Source organism: Lactuca sativa, chromosome 4 (genome assembly GCF_002870075.4).
Source record: "Lactuca sativa cultivar Salinas chromosome 4, Lsat_Salinas_v11, whole genome shotgun sequence".
NCBI classification, from domain to species: domain Eukaryota; kingdom Viridiplantae; phylum Streptophyta; class Magnoliopsida; order Asterales; family Asteraceae; genus Lactuca; species Lactuca sativa.
This window is the reverse complement of record NC_056626.2, coordinates 58,957,940-58,981,995: the sequence shown is the minus strand read 5'-3', so window position 1 is coordinate 58,981,995 and position 24,056 is coordinate 58,957,940. Positions and strand designations below refer to the sequence as shown.

Below are 24,056 nucleotides of genomic sequence, written 5' to 3'. Positions count from 1 at the left end.
AGAAGATTCTTCATCAAAAGTTGAAGAAGGAACATCAACAAAAAATGGTATGGAAATTAATTTTGGAGAAGGTCAACGTCAATATGTGGTATACATATGAATAAAATAATATTCATGTTTAATTAAATGTGAATCTAATATGATAAATTAATTAAAGTGGGATTTACAAGTGAATTACATGTAAATTACTCGTGAATCACATCAAATTCATATGTGATTTACAAGTTAATCACATATAAATTACTCGTATATAAATTGCATCTGATTTACATTTTAATCACATGTAATTTGTATGTAAATTACATTTGAATCACATGTAATTCATATGGGATTTTACAAGTAAAACGCATATGTGATTTACATGTGAATCATATGTAATTCATATGTGATTTACAAGTGAATCAAATGTAATTCATATGTCATTTACAAGTGAATCATATGTAAATTACTAGTGAATCACATGTCATTCGTATATAAATTGCATCTGATTTATATGTTAATCACATGTAATTCATATGTGATTTACAAGTGAATCACATGTAATTCATATGTGAATTACATATGATTCACATGTGAAACAAATGTGATTTACATGTGAATCACGTGTAATTCATATGTGAATTACATATGATTTACATGTGAAACAAATGTGATTCATGTGATTAAAATATGAATTTAATATGATGAACAATATAATTTTATATAACTAATTTTGGAATAATATGTTATTTTAATGATGTACCAGATTCTCAATTTTGGGACAATGAAGAAATTCAACAAGCTCTTCAAAGAGATATTGAAATTCAAACAGAGAATTTTAAAATAGATATGTCCAACACAAAATGTGATTATTTCTATAATGATGAAGACTTTTGGAACAATCCAGAACTTTACAAAATCGTTGATTATTTAGTTGAAACATTCAAATCTAAAAAGAAATTTCAGAATAGTCCTGTGTTATACTCTGATATTGAGAATACTGAAAGTTCAAAAGATAGATTCATGGAAGAGAGTTTGAGCAAAAAACATACTGTTCAACAAGAAATTAGCAGAATGCCAAGTTTTAGCCTAGGTCTTAGTCAAGAAGATATATCTGATGAACAATTGAATGTTAAATCTGAAATAAAACAAACAATCAGTTTGAAACATCATGTTGTTGCAAAATTGAAGATAGAAGAAATGGAGAATCACATCAACCATTGTTTAAGATCACCATATAGGTTGATAGAGGTTGAAACACATAAACGAGTTACATGTGATGAAAATATTGTGTGTGATTGGTTGTTTAGCTGCAAAGGAGAACCAATGTAAGTAAATTTCTATTTAATAATTTCTATATAATTTTAATAGTGATGTTCTTTTTTAATTTTTAAGAAAAATGAAATATTAACATATTCTTTATATTGTGTATATATTTATTATTGTAGTGATGAAGTTATAAAAACAAAAGGCGGTGATACTACAATTAGAGTAACAATGGAGAGATTAGTTCCATCATTCGAAATAATTGCAGTTGTTCTTGATTGTTGGTCTGATCATCTTAATTATGATGAAAATGCTCGGCATGCTAACTCACCATCAAGAGTTTTCTGTAAAGTGGCTACTACTGTAAGTTAACAAAAAATTATGATTTAAATTTTATCATAAAATTGAATAAAATTATTTAAATATTAACATGTGATTGTATAATTTGTAATTTTAATAACATGTGGATATATTAAAAATAATATGTCTAAAATAAATATTATTATTGTAGTCAAATATTAATTATATATAATATTAACTAATCTTTTTTTCTTAGTCTTCATACTTGGAGCTATATTCATACTCTGATGAAAGTAGATATGCATTATTCAAAACATATATGCTTGATAGTCTTGGTGAGGATGAAGATAGAAGACTATTGAAGAAAGTTGATTATGTAAGATATTTAAAGTAACGAATTCTTAAATTTTCTTATACATAAAAAATAAAAACCAATTTATATAATTTCAGGTTTTCTTCCCTGTTATACTAAAGGAGAATACTTTTCTAGTTGTATTCAATCTAAATTCAACTGTTTACGAGATTATTGATAATGTTTCTGGAACTATAAATGAAGTCGTTTATGATCATCTTGCTGAAAATCTTGTAAGTGCAATTTAAATAAAAGTTTTGTCATTCTAATAAATCATTTTCTCATATTATATATTTATTACTTTTTTCTTGCAGAAAAAAATGTTTGCAATGTTTTTGAAGGATATTCAACACTCATCTGCTACAAAATGTACTTCTGAATCTATGAAACTACATATAACTGATTTGCCATGGAAGACAGTAAAAGAAACTAATGATAAATGACTTTTTGCAATGCGTCATATGGAAACTTACAAAGGAAAATTATTAAGGATGTGGAACACTGGTTTGTTAGAAGAAGGTCCTAAGCAAAAGACTGTACTTAGCAATCTTAGATATAAATATGTTGCAAAGATGTTGTTGTCTGATTTGAACATACACCTTGACAAAATTATTCATCTTGCAAATGAATACCAAAAAATACCCGATATTGAAAGAAAAGAAGACATGAGGAATGCAGTCTCAACTCTTAATGAAAGATTGAAAAATATTTATTAATATATGTATTCAAAAAATGATTTGATACTTTCTTTGAAATATTGAAAAATGTTTGTTAGTTTTAATGTACTTTGAATTTTATACTTTCTTTGAAATATTGAAAAATGTTTGTTAGTTTTAATGTACTTTGAATTTTATATTCATTTGAGATTTTAAAAATAGTATTATTATTGGTTTTTATTAAAAGTTATTAGATTTTATGTAGTTTGCAGTTTGTATTCATCCTATTCATTTATCTACAATTTTATGAATTAATTGTGATTCACATTTGAATGAACATATATCCCAACATGAATGAGTGTAACAGATTTCTGATTCATATTTACATATAAAAACAAAATTATTTTGATTTATATAACTCATTTGTGTTTCTTAATTGATTAATATGTAATTTATTTGTTATTAAAATGTAACTCCTTCATATGTGAATCACATGTGATTCTCCCTCTAAATGTAATTAATTCTCATTAATATGTGAATCATATTTGCTTCAAAAAATGATTAATATGTGAGTTGCACTGAATTTAACTAGATAATTTTAGGTTATCCATATTGTTAAGTGCATCTTTGTTGAGTTTTGATGACTACAAATTGAGTAAACTTATATCAATTCCATAAAATATAACTCATTTAAATATCCTATATAGTTTTGCAATGATTGGTTTTATAATTAATATTTGATTCACATGTGATTAACATATGATTTACATGCCAATCAATTGTAAACTATACGAGAATTACACATTTTTAAACAATAAATCATTTATATATACATGTGACTAAACCAAGTGTATATTAAAATGTATTTTATATATTATATATTCATATGATATGTGATTAATATGTATTTTATATATTATATATTATTATTTTTTTTTTGTTGAAAAAAATGTTTTTACTGTTTTTAAAGTATATTCAACATTTATCTTTAACAAAAAATAATTTTGAATGTTTACCGATATAACTGATTTGCCATGGAAGACAGTAAAAGCAACTAATGATAAAGAATTTTAGAATATATAGTATTAAATATATAAAAAATTTAAATAGAAAAGAAATTAAAATAATTTTGAATGTTTACATATAACTAATTTGCTATGGAATATAGTAAAAACAATAAATGATAAATAATTTTAGAATATATAATATTAAATAGATAAAAAAAAATTAAATTGAAAATAAATTAAAATAAAGTAACCATAACGCCTATTTTCGTAAAAACAAATTTGACTTAGGTTAGAAAACTTAACTATGGTAAAGGAAAGATCTAAAATTTATATACACTTCATTACTAGAAATTTAATTTAATTTCACATCTGAATTCATCTATCATTTCACAAAAGACGATAATCGCAGACGATGATCATTAAAGCTTGAACCGTGTATTTCGAATCAAAATGATAAAAAACATGGAAGTCGAAGGTATTTCATTCAATCGATACTTTTACTGCGTTTTGTTTATACATTATATAGATTCGTTACTGAATCATAATAGTAAAACACTAGATTTTTTAAATCAAGTTTGAATATTAGATTCAAACTTTTATTATAAATACAAACCCTAACGTGTTGGTAAACTATATTAAACAAAACTTTGATTTAATAAACATGAATGATTATACGATTATAAAAATGATTATGAATCTAAAATATAAAACCCTAATTTTTATAAAAGAATTCAGCGTTTAATTGGCTGTTTGGCAATTTTGTGACCTGTTCTAGTAGATAAAATACGAATTGCTCATTTTGAAATTTTATGAATTTACAAAGTTTTATAGTAATTTACATGTTTCGTTTCTAGCATCTAGGTTTCTTTTAATATCAGTGCAACTATTGTGTTTTTGTTTCATTCCCAATTTAATAGCATACGTATCATCAACAATCTATCATTTGTCCCTATTGAAGTTAACTATAGTCATGTTGATTTGATATGTAGTATGATATTCAAATTATCTATATTAAAACATTCACATATTTTATTTCAAATTACTTGAAAAATTTTTATGGTCTAAAAGTTAAATGAATATTTATATAAACAGAAATAGATTACAATATTCAAAATGAGATTGAAGAGCAAAAGAATCAAATATGGAGAAAAAGAGTTGGTAAGAATAATCCAAGCAAAGTACCTCAAGGTTTGTTAAATATATTGTTATTTAAAATAATTCATTTGAGATTCAAAATTATAAACAGATTCTAATTAAATTTTTATAAAATATACATCTTTATTTTAAAATAACAAGACAAAGTCCAAGAATTAAGGACATTATATGCTCAAAACAGTCTAGTCCAATTCAAATAGACAACACTGTTCTGAAGACACCTGGAAAGCAAAAACAAAAAGGTTCGTTAATATTAGTTTTTTTAGTTTAATAATAATTTGTACTTTTATATATTTTGCAATTAATTTGAAACATGACAAAGAAATAATAGCCCAATAGAATTAGATAGTAGTGTTATGAAGAATGTTGAAACTAAAATGCAAACAGGTTTGTTAATAAAACATATTTAATTAATTGTATATAGAAAAAAACTCAAAAATATATTTTGAAACAATTAACAACTTCCAATGAATTTGAAACACGAAAAAGAAAGTCAATGGATATTGTTTCAATAAATGAAAGTTCAATCCAAGAAGATATCAGTGGTGTGAAGTATCCTAGAAAAAGAAAACAAAAAGGTTTGTTAATAAAGATATTTGTATATAATTTTATTAATGATTTTTTTAATATGATATTTATATAATTGTTACAAAAATAACTTAATAAAGTTATTTTCAAACAATTAAAATATATAAAATCAATTTGAAACAGGAAAAACAAAAAGAAAAAAATATAATTGTTTAATACAGTTAGCTATCATGATTCTGAAGGATAATAACAATAAAGAACATTTAACTTTGTTAATAAAAGAATCTATATCTTAGTTTATTAATCGAATATTAATAATTTATATTTCATCTTAATCAGGAAAAAGAAAACGAAAAGAAATTACTGAAGATGATGCAGAAATTGATAAGGATGTAAAAAGTTCAATTGCAAAAACTTTCAAAAAGAAAAAGAAGTTGTCAAGAAAGACAAAGAACCAATAGATCCAGAAAAGCCAACATCATTGAGAACAAGAATGTGTCCTAAAATGCTTTTTGATGTAGTCAAATCAATTAATAAACAACAAAGGAAGGCAGTCAGAGAAATGCGATTAGGATCTTTATTAATAATGACAAGTAATGGAATTCCAGGAAAACTTTCACGATATGTTCTTAACTGCTTTGATCTAGATAAAATGAAGATCAATCTACCGGTTGGATCAATAGATATCACATCAGATCTGATTCACAATTTACTTGGAATCCCAACAGGTGGAAGAAAAATCAATGAATTTGATTTAAATGAAAAAACTAAGACTGGTCTTTTGGAATGGAGAAATATATATAATGGAAAAATATGAGACCTAGTCAAATTGAAAAACATATCTACAAGTCTTTAGATTCAGGAAAAATATTCCAACTTGACTTTGCAGTTCTCTTTTTAAATTTGTTTTGTGAACAAAATAAACTAGGAACTTGAAAGAACATACTTTTGCCACATTTGTATGAAGCTTTGCCATTAAAAGATGTAGATTGGTGTGTACATATAATCGATTGCTTAAAGGTTTGCAAACTTCATTAAGATGAAAAAGATAGAACCGATAACTTCTGTGGACCACTACTTGTATTACTGGTAATAAAAATATTTATTAAGAAATTAATTTTTATCATCATAATAAATATATTTAATAATTTTTTTATTACAGTTGGCTTATTTAGATTTCATGAAAAACTTGAAGAAAGATTCAATCAAAAGATTAGAACATCCAATACATTTCTAGGATATTGATAAAATGTCAAAAAGAGAAAGAGTAGAAATTCTCAACGAATCTTTTGGAAATGTAGATGTTGATGAGAATATTTCTGATTTTAATGAAGATTCTAATTCCGATGATTAAGATGATATGAGCGTTGAGGTAATTTATATGAGAATTACATATAAATTAAATATAAATTCATACTTAATACTTATATTTTAATTACATATAATTCATATTAAAATATTCTTGATTGATATTCAATTTTAAAATCACATATGAATAATATATGAATCACTTATTCATATATGAATCATATATAAATCATATGTTATTCATAGTTGAAATACATGTGAATTACATATAAATCACATTTACTCATGATTTACATGTGATTTACATATGATTTACATGTGAATTCTATGTGAATTACATATGATTTACATGTAAGTCACATATAATTCATTTGTGATTACATGTAATTCACATGTAAATCACATGTAATTCACATGCAATACACTTGTAAATCACATGTAATTCACATATGAATTCATGTGTAATACATTTGTGATTTACATGTGAATCACATGTGATTCATATGTGAATTACATGTGATTCACATGTAAATCACATATAATTCATTTGTGAATTACATGTAAATCACATATAATTCACTTGTGATTTAATATATGATTTTAATTGACGTTGTTATTAAACATTTGATTCAAATGTTTTCAATATATCAATTACATGTGTTACTATATCTATTTCAGATCAGAAATACATGCGATTAAATGGTGATTTAAGGTTATATATAAACATGTAACTCACATGTGATTAAATATTTGATTATATGTTATTCACATGTGATTCATATTTTGCAACACATGATATAAACATATAAATAAGTATAATTATTGTCATATGATTTGGATAAGAATCACATGTGAATCACAAAATATGATTTACATCTAAAATCATATGTAAACTGTATTATAAATTGGAATTTTTAAATTATTATATTAACATTCGCATGTTAATATTAATATTTATTTAGTATTCAATAATATAATTTTAATATAAGAGTTTTCTTTAAAGTTGGATGATATTCTTTTCAGGAACTGAAATGTAAATTAATATGAATTTGGTTGAAATGAAAAAGAACATTTAAGAATTGTTAAGTTTTTCTGTTTCAAAATTCAAAGAAAGCAATGAGCTTCTTGAAAATAAAAATAAAATTGAAGAAGAACTAGCCAATTCAAAAAAAGGAGAACATGAAGAGCGGAGTAATCAAACAAGTGAAAAAGCAGGACAACATGAAGTCGATGTAGAGCACGAAGTTCAAAAAGAAAAAGGAGCTGAAGAATTGGATGAAGTTGAAGTTGGAAAAGACAATTCAAATAAAGCAGAAAATGAAATTGTAACACCCCAATTCTCAGATATTATTTACATAATAATTATTGGATGAAGCCCAACTCGACGAGTCGGTCAACCTACTCGTCGAGTAGCAGCGGGGTGGGACCGCGTGTTAAGTGACCTACTCGACGAGTCCACTTTGGGACGCGACGAGTAGGAGCTGCCAGATGAAACCCTAAATCCCGAGGTTTGCACCCCTATTTATAGGAGCCTCAACCTCCTTTGGCCTCCTTGCAGTCTTTGAGAGCCCTTAAAACCCTAATATGTATGTGTGTGTGCCATTATGTGATTGAAGCTTGAAAAGAGGATTTTGGAGAGAGAAGGCCTAGAGGAGAAGGGTGTTGGAGCAAGTGGAGTGTGGGAATCAGCTCTTATCTCATTCATCATCTTCTAGAGGTAACCAAATCGCCTTTCTTCTTGTGAATCTCTTTTATTGTTGAGTTTTAGGGTTTGTGGTGAAGTATTAAGTTGAAAGGATGAGCTACGGGCTAGATCTGAGGTTGTAACTTCAAATCTGGACCCTCCTTCGATGATAGAATCATAAAGTTGTTGTATTGGTTGTGATTGAGGTCCCTCTTAGACTTGAAGCTTCATTAAGAACTTAAAGTAGACATTTAGAGCCTTTATAGCCATGCATGCACGTAAAGTTTGCAACTTTACGTGATAAGTATGACCTAGAAGCTTGGATCTGTGATTTGGGGTTGTTGCATGGCTCAAATCAAGTCTGTATGGAAAAAGAACGGAATGGACTCGGCGAGTTGCAAGGTGACTCGGCGAGTCATATGAAGATGGTCGTGAACTCGACGTGTTGGATGAACAACTCGGCGAGTCCGATGAAGATCACCATAAGACTCGACGAGTTGAAGAACAACTCGGCGAGTCGGATGAGTTTTCCCTAGATTATGTATGCGTGTATATCTGTCGAGTTGCAAGGAGGGAACTCGACGTGTGACCTTAAGTTTGATCGAGGATCAAAGGAACTCGACGAGTCACTCCGATGACTCGGCGAGTTGGAATGTACTTCAGGGAACTCGGCGAGTAGCCAAGGGTACTCGGCGAGTTAAGGTCAACATGGACTGTTAACCTTGATTGAGGACTTTGACTTTGACTAGGGATTGACTAGTGGTTTATGGAGTACCTTGTAAGGTTAAGGACTTATGAGTATGATGTTCTATGATGATAGGTGGTGGAACCTGTGTCAAGTGATCCGAGAGTTGGCGTTTACCTTTTGTGTTGACATCTGCGAGGTGAGTTATCCTCACTATATCGATAGGGTCTACGGCACCAAGGCAGGCCCTTTAGTTGTTACTGTTATGGTATGTTGCATGTGGTTATGATTTGTTAGCTCGGAATCGAGGTAGACAATATGTTATGCTTTTATGATCCGTAGGGATTGGTGTGTTAGTGACCTGATAGGTCGGTACTCTAGTTACGGGAGAATTCTATGAGTATGATCAGTGAGATAGATATGCTTGATGTTTATATATGCCAGCATATGATAGCTATGCGCACATGGTTATTTGCTTGTTGGTTGGGTTGAGGCGGTCATGCTTTGTGCTGAAGGCCAACATACCCTATGAGCGGTCTGGGGAGACTGTAGGCCCACGTGGCAGACCAGTCATGCCGAAGGCTCGGGATAGATTCAGACAGACTGTAGGTCCGGTAGGGCGGTCCAGTCAGGCCGATGGCCCAGTATGCATGATGATTGATTGATTATTACTGATATGGTATTGTCAGTGTGGTATTGGTATTTTGGGGGTAGCTCACTAAGCCCTCGGGCTTATAGTTTTCAGTTTATTATTTCAGGTACTTCAGGAGTCCATGGAAAGGCGAAGGCGTGACCGTACCGCTCCTCATCCTTATGTTATGATTTTTGGGACACTCTGATGGAAAATGATTTGAAAACATTTTGTAAACTATGCTTTACGGTTTTTATTTATGATTAAAAAAGTTTAAATTTGGCGTAAAATTTATGGATGTTACAAGTTGGTATCAGAGCCTTGGTTTGAGTGAATTGGAGGAACACTTGTGTGAATCCAGTCTCAAATCAAGGAGATTTTCGGAACATAAGTTTTAAAATGGTTTTCAAAATAAGGATGGAGGATGTAGAGGGTACGATCAGCCAGAGCCTGTAAGTGAACCCCAAAATACCATACAGTTATTTGTTATTCTGATATGCTAGAACAGCATGCTAGTGCTAGGCTAGGGATCTTCAGGAATCGCATGATAGCCTTCCCTGATTATATGATGCCTATTAGCCTAGGGATTCTTGTATATGGAATTGACATCATAACTGTAGATGTTTGGTGTATGCATCACGGCTGTGTATAATCAAGATCTTATAGCCTGAGAATGTCTGATTCGACCTTAGTGTAGGATTAGATATTCGAAAGTATATGGGGTCCAGCATTACGTGCAACTAGCGTGCACCGTCGCTGCAGGGGATGATGGATGTTTCATGGATGTGTGAGTTGTGATAAGTGGTGAGGCTAGATGCGAGATATTTGGTATTCCCCTAGAAGTGAGGGTTGGGCGCATTCTATGTTGATGATATTGTTAGGGAGTTGTGATGATATTTGAGACAAATATGGGTAGGTGTGGAAGGTAGTATGGGCCCGTACTACTGAAAGCACAGGAGCCATACGCGTAGCAAGGAAATCACAACCCCTGGGGTTTTTGGGGTTTTGGTCTCCCGACATTATGTTATTTATCTGATGACTTGTATATATATATATATATATATATATATATATATATATATATATATATATATATTCCAATATGGTGGTGACGAGACGTGTTGCTTCGGGATCCGGATCAGGATCAGGATAAGGATCGAGGTCGGGAGACGGAGGGTTGGAGGTGCCGGTAGCACCTGAGCCCGTGGTTCAGATAGGGACTGAGGAGTTGGATGCCAGGATTAGGGAGATCATGCACGACGAGATTGTTTCCGCATTTCGAGCGCAGCTACCAGAGATGTTTGGGTCGATTAAGACCACGATGGTTGAGTATTTTGATGAGTGATATGCAGCTCTAGCAGAGACATCTACTACTGCAGCCACTTCGGCTTTAACTGCGGCAGGGGTTGGAGGAGGAGCCGGTAGGGCTTTCCAGTACCGGGACTTCAATAATATTAAGCCCCCGACGTTTGATGGTACACAGGATGCGATTAGGGCTATGAGGTGGTTATCTGACATGGAGGGCTGTTTCTTCACGTGCTCGTGTCCTGCTGACCAAAAGGTCAGGTGTGCCCTGAACCTGCTGAGGCTTGGGGCAAATGATTGGTGGAGGCTGACGAATGGGTCGTATACTGATGATCAGTGGGCTGCTGTTACTTGGGAGCAGTTCAGAGATATGTTCCGCACCCGCTACGTTCCACGCGTTGAGCGGGAGCGGCTTGCGCAAGAGTTTCTGACATTGAGACAGGATGGGGAGTCTGTGATGGAGATTACCCATATGTTCACGGAGAGGGCTATGTTTTGCCCGGAGTTTGCTTCAGAGCAGTCTCAGATGACTCGTTATCTGAATATGCTCAAGACTGATATTCGACAGTTTGTGTCTACTCAGCGATGTGATACCCTCCTGGACCTTCAGGAAGTCGCGCGGCGATGTGAGTTGGAGATAGAGCTGCAGCTGAAGGAGCAGCGTCAGGCACCGGCACAATTTCAGCCGGCGCCTAAGCGGTCTAAAACCGCTGATACACGGTATGGGGAGCATTAGAGCCGCACTTGTGGAAAGTGTGGCAAGGCTCATTCGGGGGTTTGTCGAGTAGGAGGTGGGTGCCACAAATGTGGAAAGGAGGGGCACTATGCCAGGGACTGCCGTCAGTCCGCCCCTCCAGCTGATATGAGGATTTGTTACCATTGTCATCAGGTTGGTCATGTGAAGACCAACTGTCCGCAGCTCACTGCCAAGCCGGTGCAGGGTTCCGCACCAGCTACTGGGAGGATTGGAGATGGGAGGTCAGTCAAGGTGGAGCCTCCGAAGGCTCCAGGTCATGCCTTCCAGCTCATGGCCGAGGAGGCCAAGTCAGCACCGGATGTGGTTGCTGGTACGTTTTCTATTCTTTGTCTCAATTATTGCATTCGTGTTATGCTTATTGATTGTACCTGTGATTAGGTACGTTTTTAGTGAATTCTTTGCCCGCTTTGGTATTATTTGACTCGGGGGCGAGTCGGTCGTTTGTATCTCAGACCTTCTCTAGAGGGTTCAGTGTGCCGATAGATGATCTTGAGTGTCCGTTGCGAGTTTCGATCGCCAACGAGCACGGGGTCTCTGCTTCTTCGGTCTTCCGGGGATGCGAGTTGGAGATTTCCGGGGTGCCGTTCTCGATTGATTTGATTCCTATTCCCATTAGGGATGTATGCGTGATTATAGGGATGGATTGGCTTAGCCGTTTTGGCGCCATGATCGACTGTGAGGGTAGCGAGTGGTGGTTCGAACCCCAAGTGGGGGAGAACTTGTAGTTTATGGTGAGGGCACCAGGTTGGGATCAAGGTTTTGTTCGGCAGCTAGGGCTCGACAGTATATTCAGCACGGGTGTGCTGGTTATTTGGCGTATGTTGTAGATATGCGGGTTAGAGAGCGGCTCTCAGTTTCTGAGGTTCCGGTAGTGAGGGAGTTTGCTGATGTGTTTAAAGAGGAGTTACCCGGAGTGCCTCTGGAGAGGCAGGTTGAGTTCAGGATTGACCTAGTGCCAGGTGCAGCCCCTATCGCTAAGGCGTTGTACCGACATGCACCGCCAAAGATGCAAGAGTTGTCATCTCAGTTGCAGGAACTGCTGGGTAAGCAGTTTATTCGTCCGAGTAGTTCACCCTGGGGAGCACCGATCCTTTTCGTCAGGAAGAAGGATGGTTCGCACAGGATGTGCATTGACTATAGGGAGCTGAACAAGTTAATGATGAAGAACCGTTATCCGCTTCCGAGGATAGACGATCTTTTCGATTAGCTGCAGGGTGCATCTTGGTTTTCCAAGATTGATTTGAGATCAGGATATCACCAGGTCAGGGTAAGGGAGGAAGACATGGAGAAGACCGCGTTTTGGACTCGTTATGGTCATTACGAGTTCGTGGTGATGCTGTTTGGACTCACCAATGCGCCAGCAGTGTTCATGGATCTGATGAACCGAGTATGCAGACCGATGCTTGATCGCTCGGTCATTGTGTTTATAGATGATATCTTGGTGTACTCCAAGACTCGAGAGCAGCATGAGGACACTACTAGAAAAACAGCCTTTTACGACGCTCATTGCGCGTCGTAAAAGGCTCAGACGACGCGCAAATGCGTGTCAAGGAAGGCCCTGTCATAAAGAGAGACGATGCACATTTACGACGCTCATTTACGACGCGCAATTACGACGTGCGTTTACGACACGCAATGCGTATCAAGGAAGGCCCTGTCATAAAGGAAGATGACACGCATTTGCGTGTCGTAACCTTACGACGCGCGTGTTAATGACACGCAATGCGTATCAATAAAGCCCCTGTCAAGAAAGGCCATGTCATAAATGAAGATGACACACATTTTTGCGTATCGTAAATTTAAATGTTTTAAAAAAATAAATTTATATATTTATTAATTTTTAAATTAAATTTGCATTTAATTTCTCATAATAGAAATAAAATACCATATACAAAAAATACAATCCATTTCATAATATAAAATAAAATTTCATACTCAAAAAATAAAATAAATTGCACAAATTGTAATGTCATACAAAGAATCATTCAAATGTTAAACAAAAATAATACATTGCTAAAATGGGTTATACATTCCTATAAAACTAACAAATAATCATACAACTCTGTTTCTTACTGGAAAGGAATGTCAAATATGATTACAAGTCTCCCTTAATCTTGATTACTCACCTGCTTAAGTAGAATGTTGTTGTTGAGAAGGTTACCTAGCAATAGAGAAAAACACAACACCTCTCCCACAATCACAACATCATTTACAGAGAAAGGGTTGTCAATTACTTTCATTAAGACTTTCATTCAATCACAAAAATATTAAATAAAAGGGTGAAACAGTAACTTACTTTTGATAAGTTGATCTCCCTTAGAGCAAACACAGCTCAAGCATTGAACAAGACCCTATTTCAAAATTTTATAAATACACAAATCATGATACCTGATATTGGAATACACACTTTGAGACATGAATAAATACGAGTAGATTAACCTGGATACATAGGAAGTAAAGATGGAAGGTGCCAGAACTCCGGGGGCATTGGGTTGGTTCCTTCCCACTCGCATACACCAAGCCAGAACTCCACTTAATCCAGCACCAAAATAAGCCTGCATTCAGAAAGCTGCAGGGGTGAGTCACAATTCAAGAATCTGTTAAAATTTGAGGAATAACATGTTCAACCAAAACAATATTAGAAAACAGGGTTAAATGTGAAACATAGCAATGTAATAATTATCAAGGTGCTGGAATACTTGAAATCTAGATTATTTGCTTGTTTGTACATCCAGACGATTTTATCACGAACATAAGTCATGTTATCAACTTTCTGAAGAAGTATACCAAGACATTTGTAGGAGAAGAATACTCTCAATAAGATAATTTAATTAAAAAAATGTAATGATAATGATAATGAGTTCATACCTGTGAAGTAGTGCAGAATGCTCATCATCATATGTATAAAGCTCATACTGCTTTGCGAAAGCATTTCCAAGAGAAATGACCCAATCAATGTCTTGAACAACATCCAAAGTTTCTGCAAGAAACTGCAAACAAAAAAAGAAATAAATAATAATCACATGAAAAGTAAGACTATCAGTCTATAACCTCAACAATAAAACAAAACAAATTATTATTAAAATCAAATAATGATAATACAAATTGTTACAAATTATGGGACAGCAGGGTCTTCTATGATGACATATAAAGCAGCCCTATTACAATATTACCCTTGTCGGACAACAGGGTCTTCTTCTATGATGACAAATTGTGGGACAGCAGTACATGACTAAATGCATGTAGATTGATAAGGTTGTTTCTTTTTTACTTAATAAAATCAAAATGACTTGTCGTGCTAAGTGAGAGGTTGGTCACTTTATGTATTAAGACCCTCCCTATTACAATATTACCCTTGTTTATTTTTTTATTTTATTCAACTTTTGACAATCTCATGAAAAAGGCACTATCGACCTCGTTTTTTTTCAATGTTCACAGAATTTTAAGCAAAATGTTGGCATCTATTTACCTGTTGTTTTTTGTTTTAGAATTTGGAGAGAGAGAGAATCTTCATGCCTTTATGGTGTATCAAAGGAGGGCGCGAAAAGACAACCCAGTTGCCATCCTAAGCAATTAGTGGTCCTAGACCATGTGAAAAACAGAGCTCATATCATAAGCTGATTTCATAAGGGGCAACAACCAGTCTGGCAATCCTAGCATTCCAAAATTTGAAAACTCAAAGCTTGTCACTGGCTCACAAGTTTTGTTGTATTTCCGCACCACCTGACCATCTAAACACTCTTGTTTCTTAGAGGATATTGTAGTTCATCAATTAAAACAAAAGAAAAATATTTAATTTTACCTGTGTCACAAATTACGATATTGTCCTTAAAAGTTACCACAGAATAAAGCAGACCCGCACGTGAAATACCCTCCACCGAGAAATTATTTTGTGGCAGCTGCTGACTAGGCAGTATTTCTTTTACGAGGGATGATTTCTCATTTATCAACTGTCCACAGATCTCTATAATCTTTGAAGATCCTTCACACCACAAAAATATTATTAAATAACATCATAATTAACCTAGAAACATCAAAAAATATGTAGACAATAGAAGTCAAACCTTTGACCATTTCTTGAATGATACCAGATGACAGATCCATGATCCATAAAGTTTCAAAACTGCATGAAAACATTATATAGCAGATTAACAGTATATCATGTTAATTAAAATATGACATGTAAAATGTGGTAATTTTCCAATGACTTGAGAAGATGCCAGGGGTAAAAATGTAATTTAGGATCAACTTCCTCAGAATTTGAAGGAATGTCTTTTGCACTCTAAAGTTTATCAATGATCCAAGTCACTAAACTACTTTTTGTCTCACTGACATTAGGTTTTTGATATAATGTCTCAACTGTCCTGCTCTCCATATCAACAATCCCATCCATTTGAAGTGCATCTGAGTTTGCCAAATCTGAATTTGCAGGTGTAATGGCTAAGATTATACAACATGGCTGCATAATGTAGGAGAGTATCATTTCACGGAACACAGTAGAGAAGGGACCTGGACATGATGATAAAAAAAAGTAATCAAAACTATGAGTAAATTAACCTAATCACTGCATATAACCTACCTACAATGTTTTTCACCGGAAGTGGACCCCTGCACCATCACATCACAAAAATCATAAGGATTGTAATCTTGATACAGGACTAGACTGACAGACTGACAATATCAGTCCAATACATGTCAAACACTGTATAAAAAAGGACGCAAGCATTACCAGTCGTGCGACTCATAACTGTTGTTACGGTTGTCACCCATCACAAAGACACACCCTTCTGGCACAAGCTAAACCACAAACAACATAAACATGATTTGAGATTAAATCTTTTGTTCTAGTTAGCATAATGAAGGCTTTATATGGAGTTAAAGGAAAAAAAAAGTTACCATAGGTTTCATTTCGTATTTTAATGGCTCTAAGATGAATTCTTCATCTTGTGCTACACCATTCACTAGTAGTTTACCTCCTCTTACCTAAAATATGGAACGAATTTAACATCTTGGAAAGATAAATGATGTAGATAATTCTCTTGAAAAAAGGAGGTTAATCATAAATCATAATCTTACCTCAACCCAATCTCCAGCCTTTGCTACAATTCTTTTTATAAATACATCACCAGAACTGTAGCCAAATTCCTACAAGATTATTGATACAAGACAATGAGCAAACAACAAAACACAAAACTAATCAAAGATACTTATAATCAAGAAGTGAAATCGCACCTGAAGAATGGGAGGAGCCTTGAAGATCACAATATCTAAAACTTCTGGCTTCCGAAAGATGTATGAAACCTAAATCAATAACAGGCAAAAACTCAAAATCTTACATACAATCACTATGTGAATTGAAAAGCCAAAATGGCGAAATTGGCAACCATCATTCATATAGTGTGTAATAAGGTTAGAATTGGGATTATACCTTTTCGGCCATTATGCGATCACCCACATCAAGGGTAGGGCTCATGGATGTAGAGGGAATGGATCTTGATTCAGCCAACTGCGATCGGAATAAGATACTGACACTCAAAGCGGTGAAGGCAGCCTTAGCATCATCAGAGCAAACACTTAATAGTTTTGAAAACCAATTGTTCCTCTCAACGATGATTTTGGTACTTGCAACATTGCAGGTTTTCACGCAATCAGTAGTAGTCTGATTGGACTTCGTCGAGCTAGTATCGCCTTTATCAACCTCCGTACTGTTAATCTCGTTACATGGGAGCCACTTCGACCCTTGGAAAAACGAAATCATGGAAGACGCCTTCAACGGCGAAATCCCAAAAACCCCAGAACCACCACCAACGCCACCACTGGTAGCTGTTGACTTTACCAACGAGATCAATCCAACAACGAGGGGAGAAGGTTTGGAGGAGGTCTCAACGCCAAGAAAATCACATGCGAGAGTGGCATACGCCGAAACCGAACACCTTGAACCCGCCGTTGCTGCCAGACCGTACCCGGCGACGGGATCTCGGTCGGGATTCTGGAATATACGAGGACGAGAAAAAACCTCGTGAAAAATTCGGCATGTATTGGATTTTCCGGAGGCGGTGGCTAGGTTTTGGGCCACGTAGCCGGAGTAAGAAACAGTGAATCTGATCGCCATACACGCAATTTTGATTAACAACAAAAAGATTTGGAAAATTGCTTCTTCGGTGATCAACTGTTGTGACGTGAAAATAAAACTCACAAAGAAAGAGATCCCATTGAAAATGAAGGAATCATTGAGATTAGGAGGGTGGGGTGGAATCGAAGGGTAAGATTAGAACAAGAAGGGAAGAATCGGGAGCTGAAAATTGGGGAAAATGATGAAATCGAAAAACCCCAAAGCTAAAAACAACCTGAGATTTCCTCCGGGAAGCGATGGAGAGATCTCAAGGGTGTGGAGACAAAAGAGACTTCCGGTGAAAAAAATTGTGGGTAGGTCTGTGTTCAAAATTGATAGGGGGTTGTGATTCTTTAGGCTTCAAAATTGATAGATTTTTTTTTCGATTCTTTCAAGTTTGAATCAGAAAATGAGAAAGAGTTAGGGAAATCAAGAGTGCAATGCTCGTCCTTGTTAGGTTGAAGATGAAAGATAGATAGAAGATAGAAAAAAAAGGCGGGTTTTCAAAATTTTGGGGATTTCATTTCCCCCCTTGTCTACTAAAAGCGCGTTTCATTAAAATTATAAAGCGACAGGTACAGACGACGCGCATTTAAGATAAAGCGCCCTCCGTGTTTTTAATTTTTTTTCTTGAGACACTAAATTAAGGGCACGCAATAAAGCGTGACGTAAATCCTTAAATTTTTTGGAGAGATGACACTATTTTAAGGGCACGTCCTTTTGCATATCGTTAATTATCGCGTGTCGTAAAAAGCGCGTCATTAAAGGTCTTTTTTCTAGTAGTGGGAGCATCTCAAGGAGCTGCTGGAAGTTCTGAGGCGAGAACGGTTGTATGCCAAGTTCTCGAAATGCAAGTTTTGATCGCTCGGTTATTTATGAGTTTGTTTACTGCCTTTTGTCAATTGTTTATTATTATGTTTCATATTTTGCATGTTTTACTTCCCGAATAATATGATTGTTCAAACTCCACAGTCGCTCGTACTTTTGGAAGTAAGTAGTGAATAAAGACTGTCATGAATTGGATTGCAGATTGTCTAAGGATAGACATAGCAATAAGAATTGTTGCAATGTTCATGAGTACTCAGAGAGTGAGATTTGAGTATTGGATAAACCCACGCTCAGAGTATTACTTCATGGAATTCATCATGAGTAATATTGAGATGATAATATCTATGATCTTGAAACAGAGATATATGAGTTGTAATTTGCAAGTCAGCTATGTATTGGTGATACGAAAACGCATCAGTAACTTGGTGTTATAAAACGTATTATCATGTATGGTTTGATGAGTTAAAGACACAAGCATATGAGTCAATGTTTATTCGTTCCTTTTGCCCTAACGGGAAAAGCAATATCTGTGGGCCCCTCAATGATTTGGTGTTGACTTTTGTGCTGGGCCCAGCTAGGACTAAATTGATGTGTTTGATTAGAAGTCCTATATCATCACAAATCAGAAATCGGGAAACATAGATTCTGGACAAAGAGATTGATTGTATTCCATGTCTTATGTCTAGGGATATCTAGTAGAATGAAGGATCATGTGATCACTTATCTTAGGACACATAACTGACTAGGTCAGAGTTCGACAGCAGCTTTTGTAAGCTACAATTTGTTGGTCAAATTCAGAAGTCATACTAGAAATTATAGTTATAGACTTATCCAAGTGGGAGACTGTTGGATTAGGTGTCTAAGCCCATAACTATAATTAGTATGTACTTGAATTGATAGCAGCACAGTCCTTTTGGGTTGCCCTCAAACCTAGCAACCGGACAAGGAAATTATGAAAGGAGAGATATTAGTTTATTATAAGATTAATAAATTAATATAAATGAATTTATTAATATGCTAAAAGAATAATATATTAATTAGAAATCATTATATTTAATTAATAGTTAGCCAGAAATTAATCAGAATTAATTTTGGGGTTAAAAGTATTAATTATAAGCTGCAGGGACTAGCTTGCAATTATCTAATAGTTGAGTGGAAGGCTCTAGAACCCCCTTGGAAGAGGGTGGACGAAATATATAGGGTAAACCCTAATGATTTCGTCCATGGGGGCTTGGATAAGGCCCTTGGGTTTGCTTAGGCCCTAAGCAAGGAGCATTAGGGTTTTTCCTAAACCCTAGATCCCTCAGCTATATAAGGAGCCTCCTGGTTCACATTTTGGCCACTCCTTCTTTTGAAGAAACCCTAGGCCGAGAATTGCATACTCCCTCCCTCTCTCTCCTTCAAGTTTCCTTCTTGCTAGTTCTTGGGTGTGATTCCATTAGAGGCATTACATTTGTGGTGCTAAGCTTTCAAGAAGATCAAGATCAAGATCAAGAGGATTGTCAATTGTTTGCTATAACAATTGAAAGGTATGTAACTCCTAAACCCTAGTTTGTTATTTTCGAAAATAGCCTCTCTCCTCTAGGGTTCTTGTTTTGCAATTCAAAGTTATATGTTCAATAGTTAAAACATAGATCCAAAGTAGGTTGCATGTGAACTTAGGAATTGTTTTTCTACTTTATTTGTTTTACCTAAAACCCATCAGACACTCCCCGAGGGAGTGGAGGATTTTGTGGTATTTTGTGATGCATCCATCACTGGCTTGGTGGCAGTCCTCATGCAGAGAGGACGGGTGGAAGCCTACGCATCGCGGCATCTGAAGCCGCATGAGATGAGGTACCCTACGCATGATCTTGAGTTGGGAGCAGTGGTTTTCGCTCTCTAGATTTGGAGACACTATCTGTACGGGGTCCGTTGCACTATATACACGGATCACAAGAGTTTGAAACACATCATGGATCAGCCGAACCTGAACATGAGGCAACGCAGGTGGTTGGATGTGGTCAAGGACTATGATTGCGAGATCCTTTACCATCCTGGTAAAGCGAATGTGGTTGCGGATGCTCTGAGCCGCAAGTCAGCTGGGTCCTCGACCCCAGCCAGGTGTATGAGGATAGCAGTGGATTCCCCACTTGTGGGTTTGATCAGGGATGCTCAGATTGAGGGCATGAGACCAGAGAACTGGAAGTTGGAGAGGATTAAGGGCAAAAGTGCCCGGTTTGTTCAGGATAGCCGCGGATTGATGACCCATTACGGTCGAATTTGGGTTCCGGTGTCTGGAGGGGTCCGACAGACAGTGATGGAGGAGGCTCATAAGTATCGTTTTTCAATTCATCTGGGAGCCACCAAGATGTACCGTGATTTTAGTTCGAGTTATTGGTGCTCGGGCATGAAGCGAGATATCGCTTGGTTTGTTGAGAGGTGCTTGACCTGTAGGATGGTCAAGGCCGAGCACCAGAGGCTGTATGGTAAGTTGCAGCCCCTGGAGATTCCCATGTGGAAATGGGAACGGATCATGATGGATTTCATCACGAAGTTGCCAAAGACGGCAAAGGGTTTCGATGCTATATGGGTCATCATGGATCGATTGACCAAGAGTGCCCATTTCCTAGCTATACGGGAGAGTTCGTCGGCAGAGAAGTTGGCCGACCTATATGTCCGCGAGATTGTCTCTCGCCATGGGGTTCCAGTTTCTATCGTTTCCGATCAAGATGTCAGGTTTACTTCCCGTTTTTGGCAGAAGTTCCACGAGGAACTAGGTACGAGGCTGCATTTCAGCACGACATTCCATACTCAAACTGATGGGCAGAGTGAGCGGACCATTCAGACCCTCGAGGATATGTTGAGGGCGTACGTTATTGATTTCGGTGGGAGTGGGGATTCCCACCTACCGCTTGCAGAGTTTGCCTACAACAACAGCTATCATTCCAGTATTGGTGCCCCGCCTTTCGAGCTGTTGTATGGGCGAAAGTGTAGGACCCCAGTCTGTTGGGGCGAGGTTGGGCACAGAGTGATGGGTCGGACGGAGGTAGTTCTGCAAACTATCGAGATGATACAGCAGATTAGACAGCGACTGCAGACCGCTCAGAGCCAGCAGAAAAGTTATGCCAACCGACGCCGATCTGAGCTGTAATTTTAGGTGGGTGACATGGTTCTTCTGATGGTCTCACCCTGGAAGGGTGTGATCCGCTTCAGGAAGAGGGGAAAATTGGGTCCCCATTACATTGGGCCGCTCAGGATTATGGCCAGGGTTGGCAGGGTGGCTTATAGGCTAGAACTTCTGGAGGAGCTTAGCCGGATCCACAACACATTTCATGTTTCGCAGTTGCGAAAGTGCGTTATGGACCAGGAGGCAGTGGTATCGTTGGATGACATTCAGGTCGATGAGCGCCTGAATTATGTGGAGAGGCCGGAGGCTATTTTTGAAAGGAAAAAGAAGATTCTGCGAAACAAGGAAATACCTTTGGTAAAGGTACAGTTGGAACATCGTAGGGGATCCGAGTGGACATGGGAGTCGGAATCGGAGATGCGCGTGTATTATCCGTCATTGTTTATTCCAACGAACTTCGAGGGCGAAGTCAAGTTCAAGTGGGGGAGAGTTGTAACGCCTCGATTCTTAGGTATTATTTACATAAGAATTATTGGATGAAGCCCTACTCGACGAGTCAGTTGACCTACTCGTCGAGTAGCAGCGGGGTGGGACCGCGTGTTAAGTGACCTACTCGACGAGTCCACCTTGGGACTCGGCGAGTAGGAGCTGGCAGACGAAACCCTATATCTCGGGGTTTGCACCCCTATTTAAAGGAGCCTATGCCTCCTTTGGCCTCTTTGTAGTCTTTGAGAGCCCTTAAAACCCTAATACGCGTGTGTGTGTGTGTGCCATTGTGTGATTGAAGCTTGAAAAGAGGATTTTTGAGAGAGAAGGCTTAGAGGAGAAGGGTGTTGGAGCAAGTGGAGTGTGGGAATCAGCTGTTATCTCAGTCATCATCTTCTGGAGGTACCCAAATCTCCTTTCTTCTTGTGAATCTCTTTTATTTTTGAGTTTTAGGGTTTGTGGTGAAGTATTAAGTTGAAAGGATGAGCTACGGGCTAGATCTGAGATTATAACTTCAAATCTGGACCCTCCTTCGATGATAGAATCATAAAGTTGTTGTATTGGTTGTGATTGAGGTCCCTCTTAGACTTGAAGCTTCATTAAGAACTTAAAGTAGACATTTAGAGCCTTTATAGCCATGCATGCACGTAAAGTTTGCAACTTTACGTGATAAGTATGACCTAGAAGCTTGGATCTGTGATTTGGGGTTGTTGCATGGCTCAAATCAAGTCTGTATGGAAAAAGAACGGAATGGACTCGGCGAGTTGCAAGGTGACTCGGCGAGTCATATGAAGATGGTCGTGAACTCGACGTGTTGGATGAACAACTCGGCGAGTCCGATGAAGATCACCATAAGACTCGACGAGTTGAAGAACAACTCGGCGAGTCGGATGAGTTTTCCCTAGATTATGTATGCGTGTATATCTGTCGAGTTGCAAGGAGGGAACTCGACGTGTGACCTTAAGTTTGATCGAGGATCAAAGGAACTCGACGAGTCACTCCGATGACTCGGCGAGTTGGAATGTACTTCAGGGAACTCGGCGAGTAGCCAAGGGTACTTGGCGAGTTAAAGTCAACATGGACTGTTGACCTTGATTGAGGACTTTGACTTTGACCAGGGATTGACTAGTGGTTTATGGAGTACCTTGTAAGGTTAAGGACTTATGCGTATGATGTACTATAATGATAGGTGGTGGAACCTGTGTCAAGTGATCCGAGAGTTGGAGTTTACCTTTCGTGTCAACATATGCGAGGTGAGTTATCCTTACTATATCGTTAGGGTCTACGGCACCAAGGCAGACCCTTTAGTTGTTACTGTTATGGTATGTTGCATGTGGTTATGATTTGTTAGCTCGGAATCGAGGTAGACAGTATGTTATGCTTTTATGATCCGTAGGGATTGGTGTGTTAGTGACCTGATAGGTCGGTACTCTAGTTACGGGAGAATTCTATGGTTATGATCAGTGAGATAGATATGCTTGATGTTTGTATATGCCAGTATATGATAGCTATGCGCACATGGTTATTTGCTTGTTGGTTGGGTTGAGGCAGTCATGCTTTGTGCTGAAGGCCAACATACCCTATGAGCGGTCTGGGGAGACTGTAGGCCCACGTGGCAGACCAGTCATGCCGAAGGCTCGGGATAGATTCAGACAGACTTTAGGTCAGGTAGGGCGGTCCAGTCAGGCCGATGGCCCAGTATGCATGATGATTGATTGATTATTACTGATATGGTATTGTCAGTGTGGTATTGGTATTTTGGGGGTAGCTCACTAAGCCCTCGGGCTTACAGTTTTTAGTTTATTGTTTCAGGTACTTCAGGAGTCCATGGAAAGGCGAAGGCGTGACCGTACCGCTCCTCATCCTTATGTTATGATTTTTGGGACACTCTGATGGAAAATGATTAGA

At 36.6% G+C, this 24,056-nt stretch overlaps 1 protein-coding gene across 1 annotated transcript; it reads right to left on the bottom strand.

Annotated features, from left to right (window-relative positions):
- Positions 1–14,146: 14,146 nt before the first annotated feature.
- On the bottom strand, positions 14,147–17,850 carry LOC122197462 (thylakoidal processing peptidase 1, chloroplastic). The gene is made up of 13 exons (XM_052770877.1): positions 17,042–17,850; positions 16,846–16,914; positions 16,690–16,758; positions 16,510–16,596; positions 16,343–16,410; positions 16,193–16,221; positions 15,947–16,122; positions 15,834–15,895; positions 15,678–15,736; positions 15,453–15,595; positions 14,482–14,603; positions 14,313–14,426; positions 14,147–14,210 (listed from the first exon to the last, which is right to left on the bottom strand). Exons 1-13 carry the CDS (start codon positions 17,723–17,725, stop codon positions 14,147–14,149), a joined length of 1,746 nt encoding a protein of 581 aa, XP_052626837.1. The 5' UTR covers positions 17,726–17,850.
- Between the last annotated feature and the right edge of the window lie 6,206 nt (positions 17,851–24,056).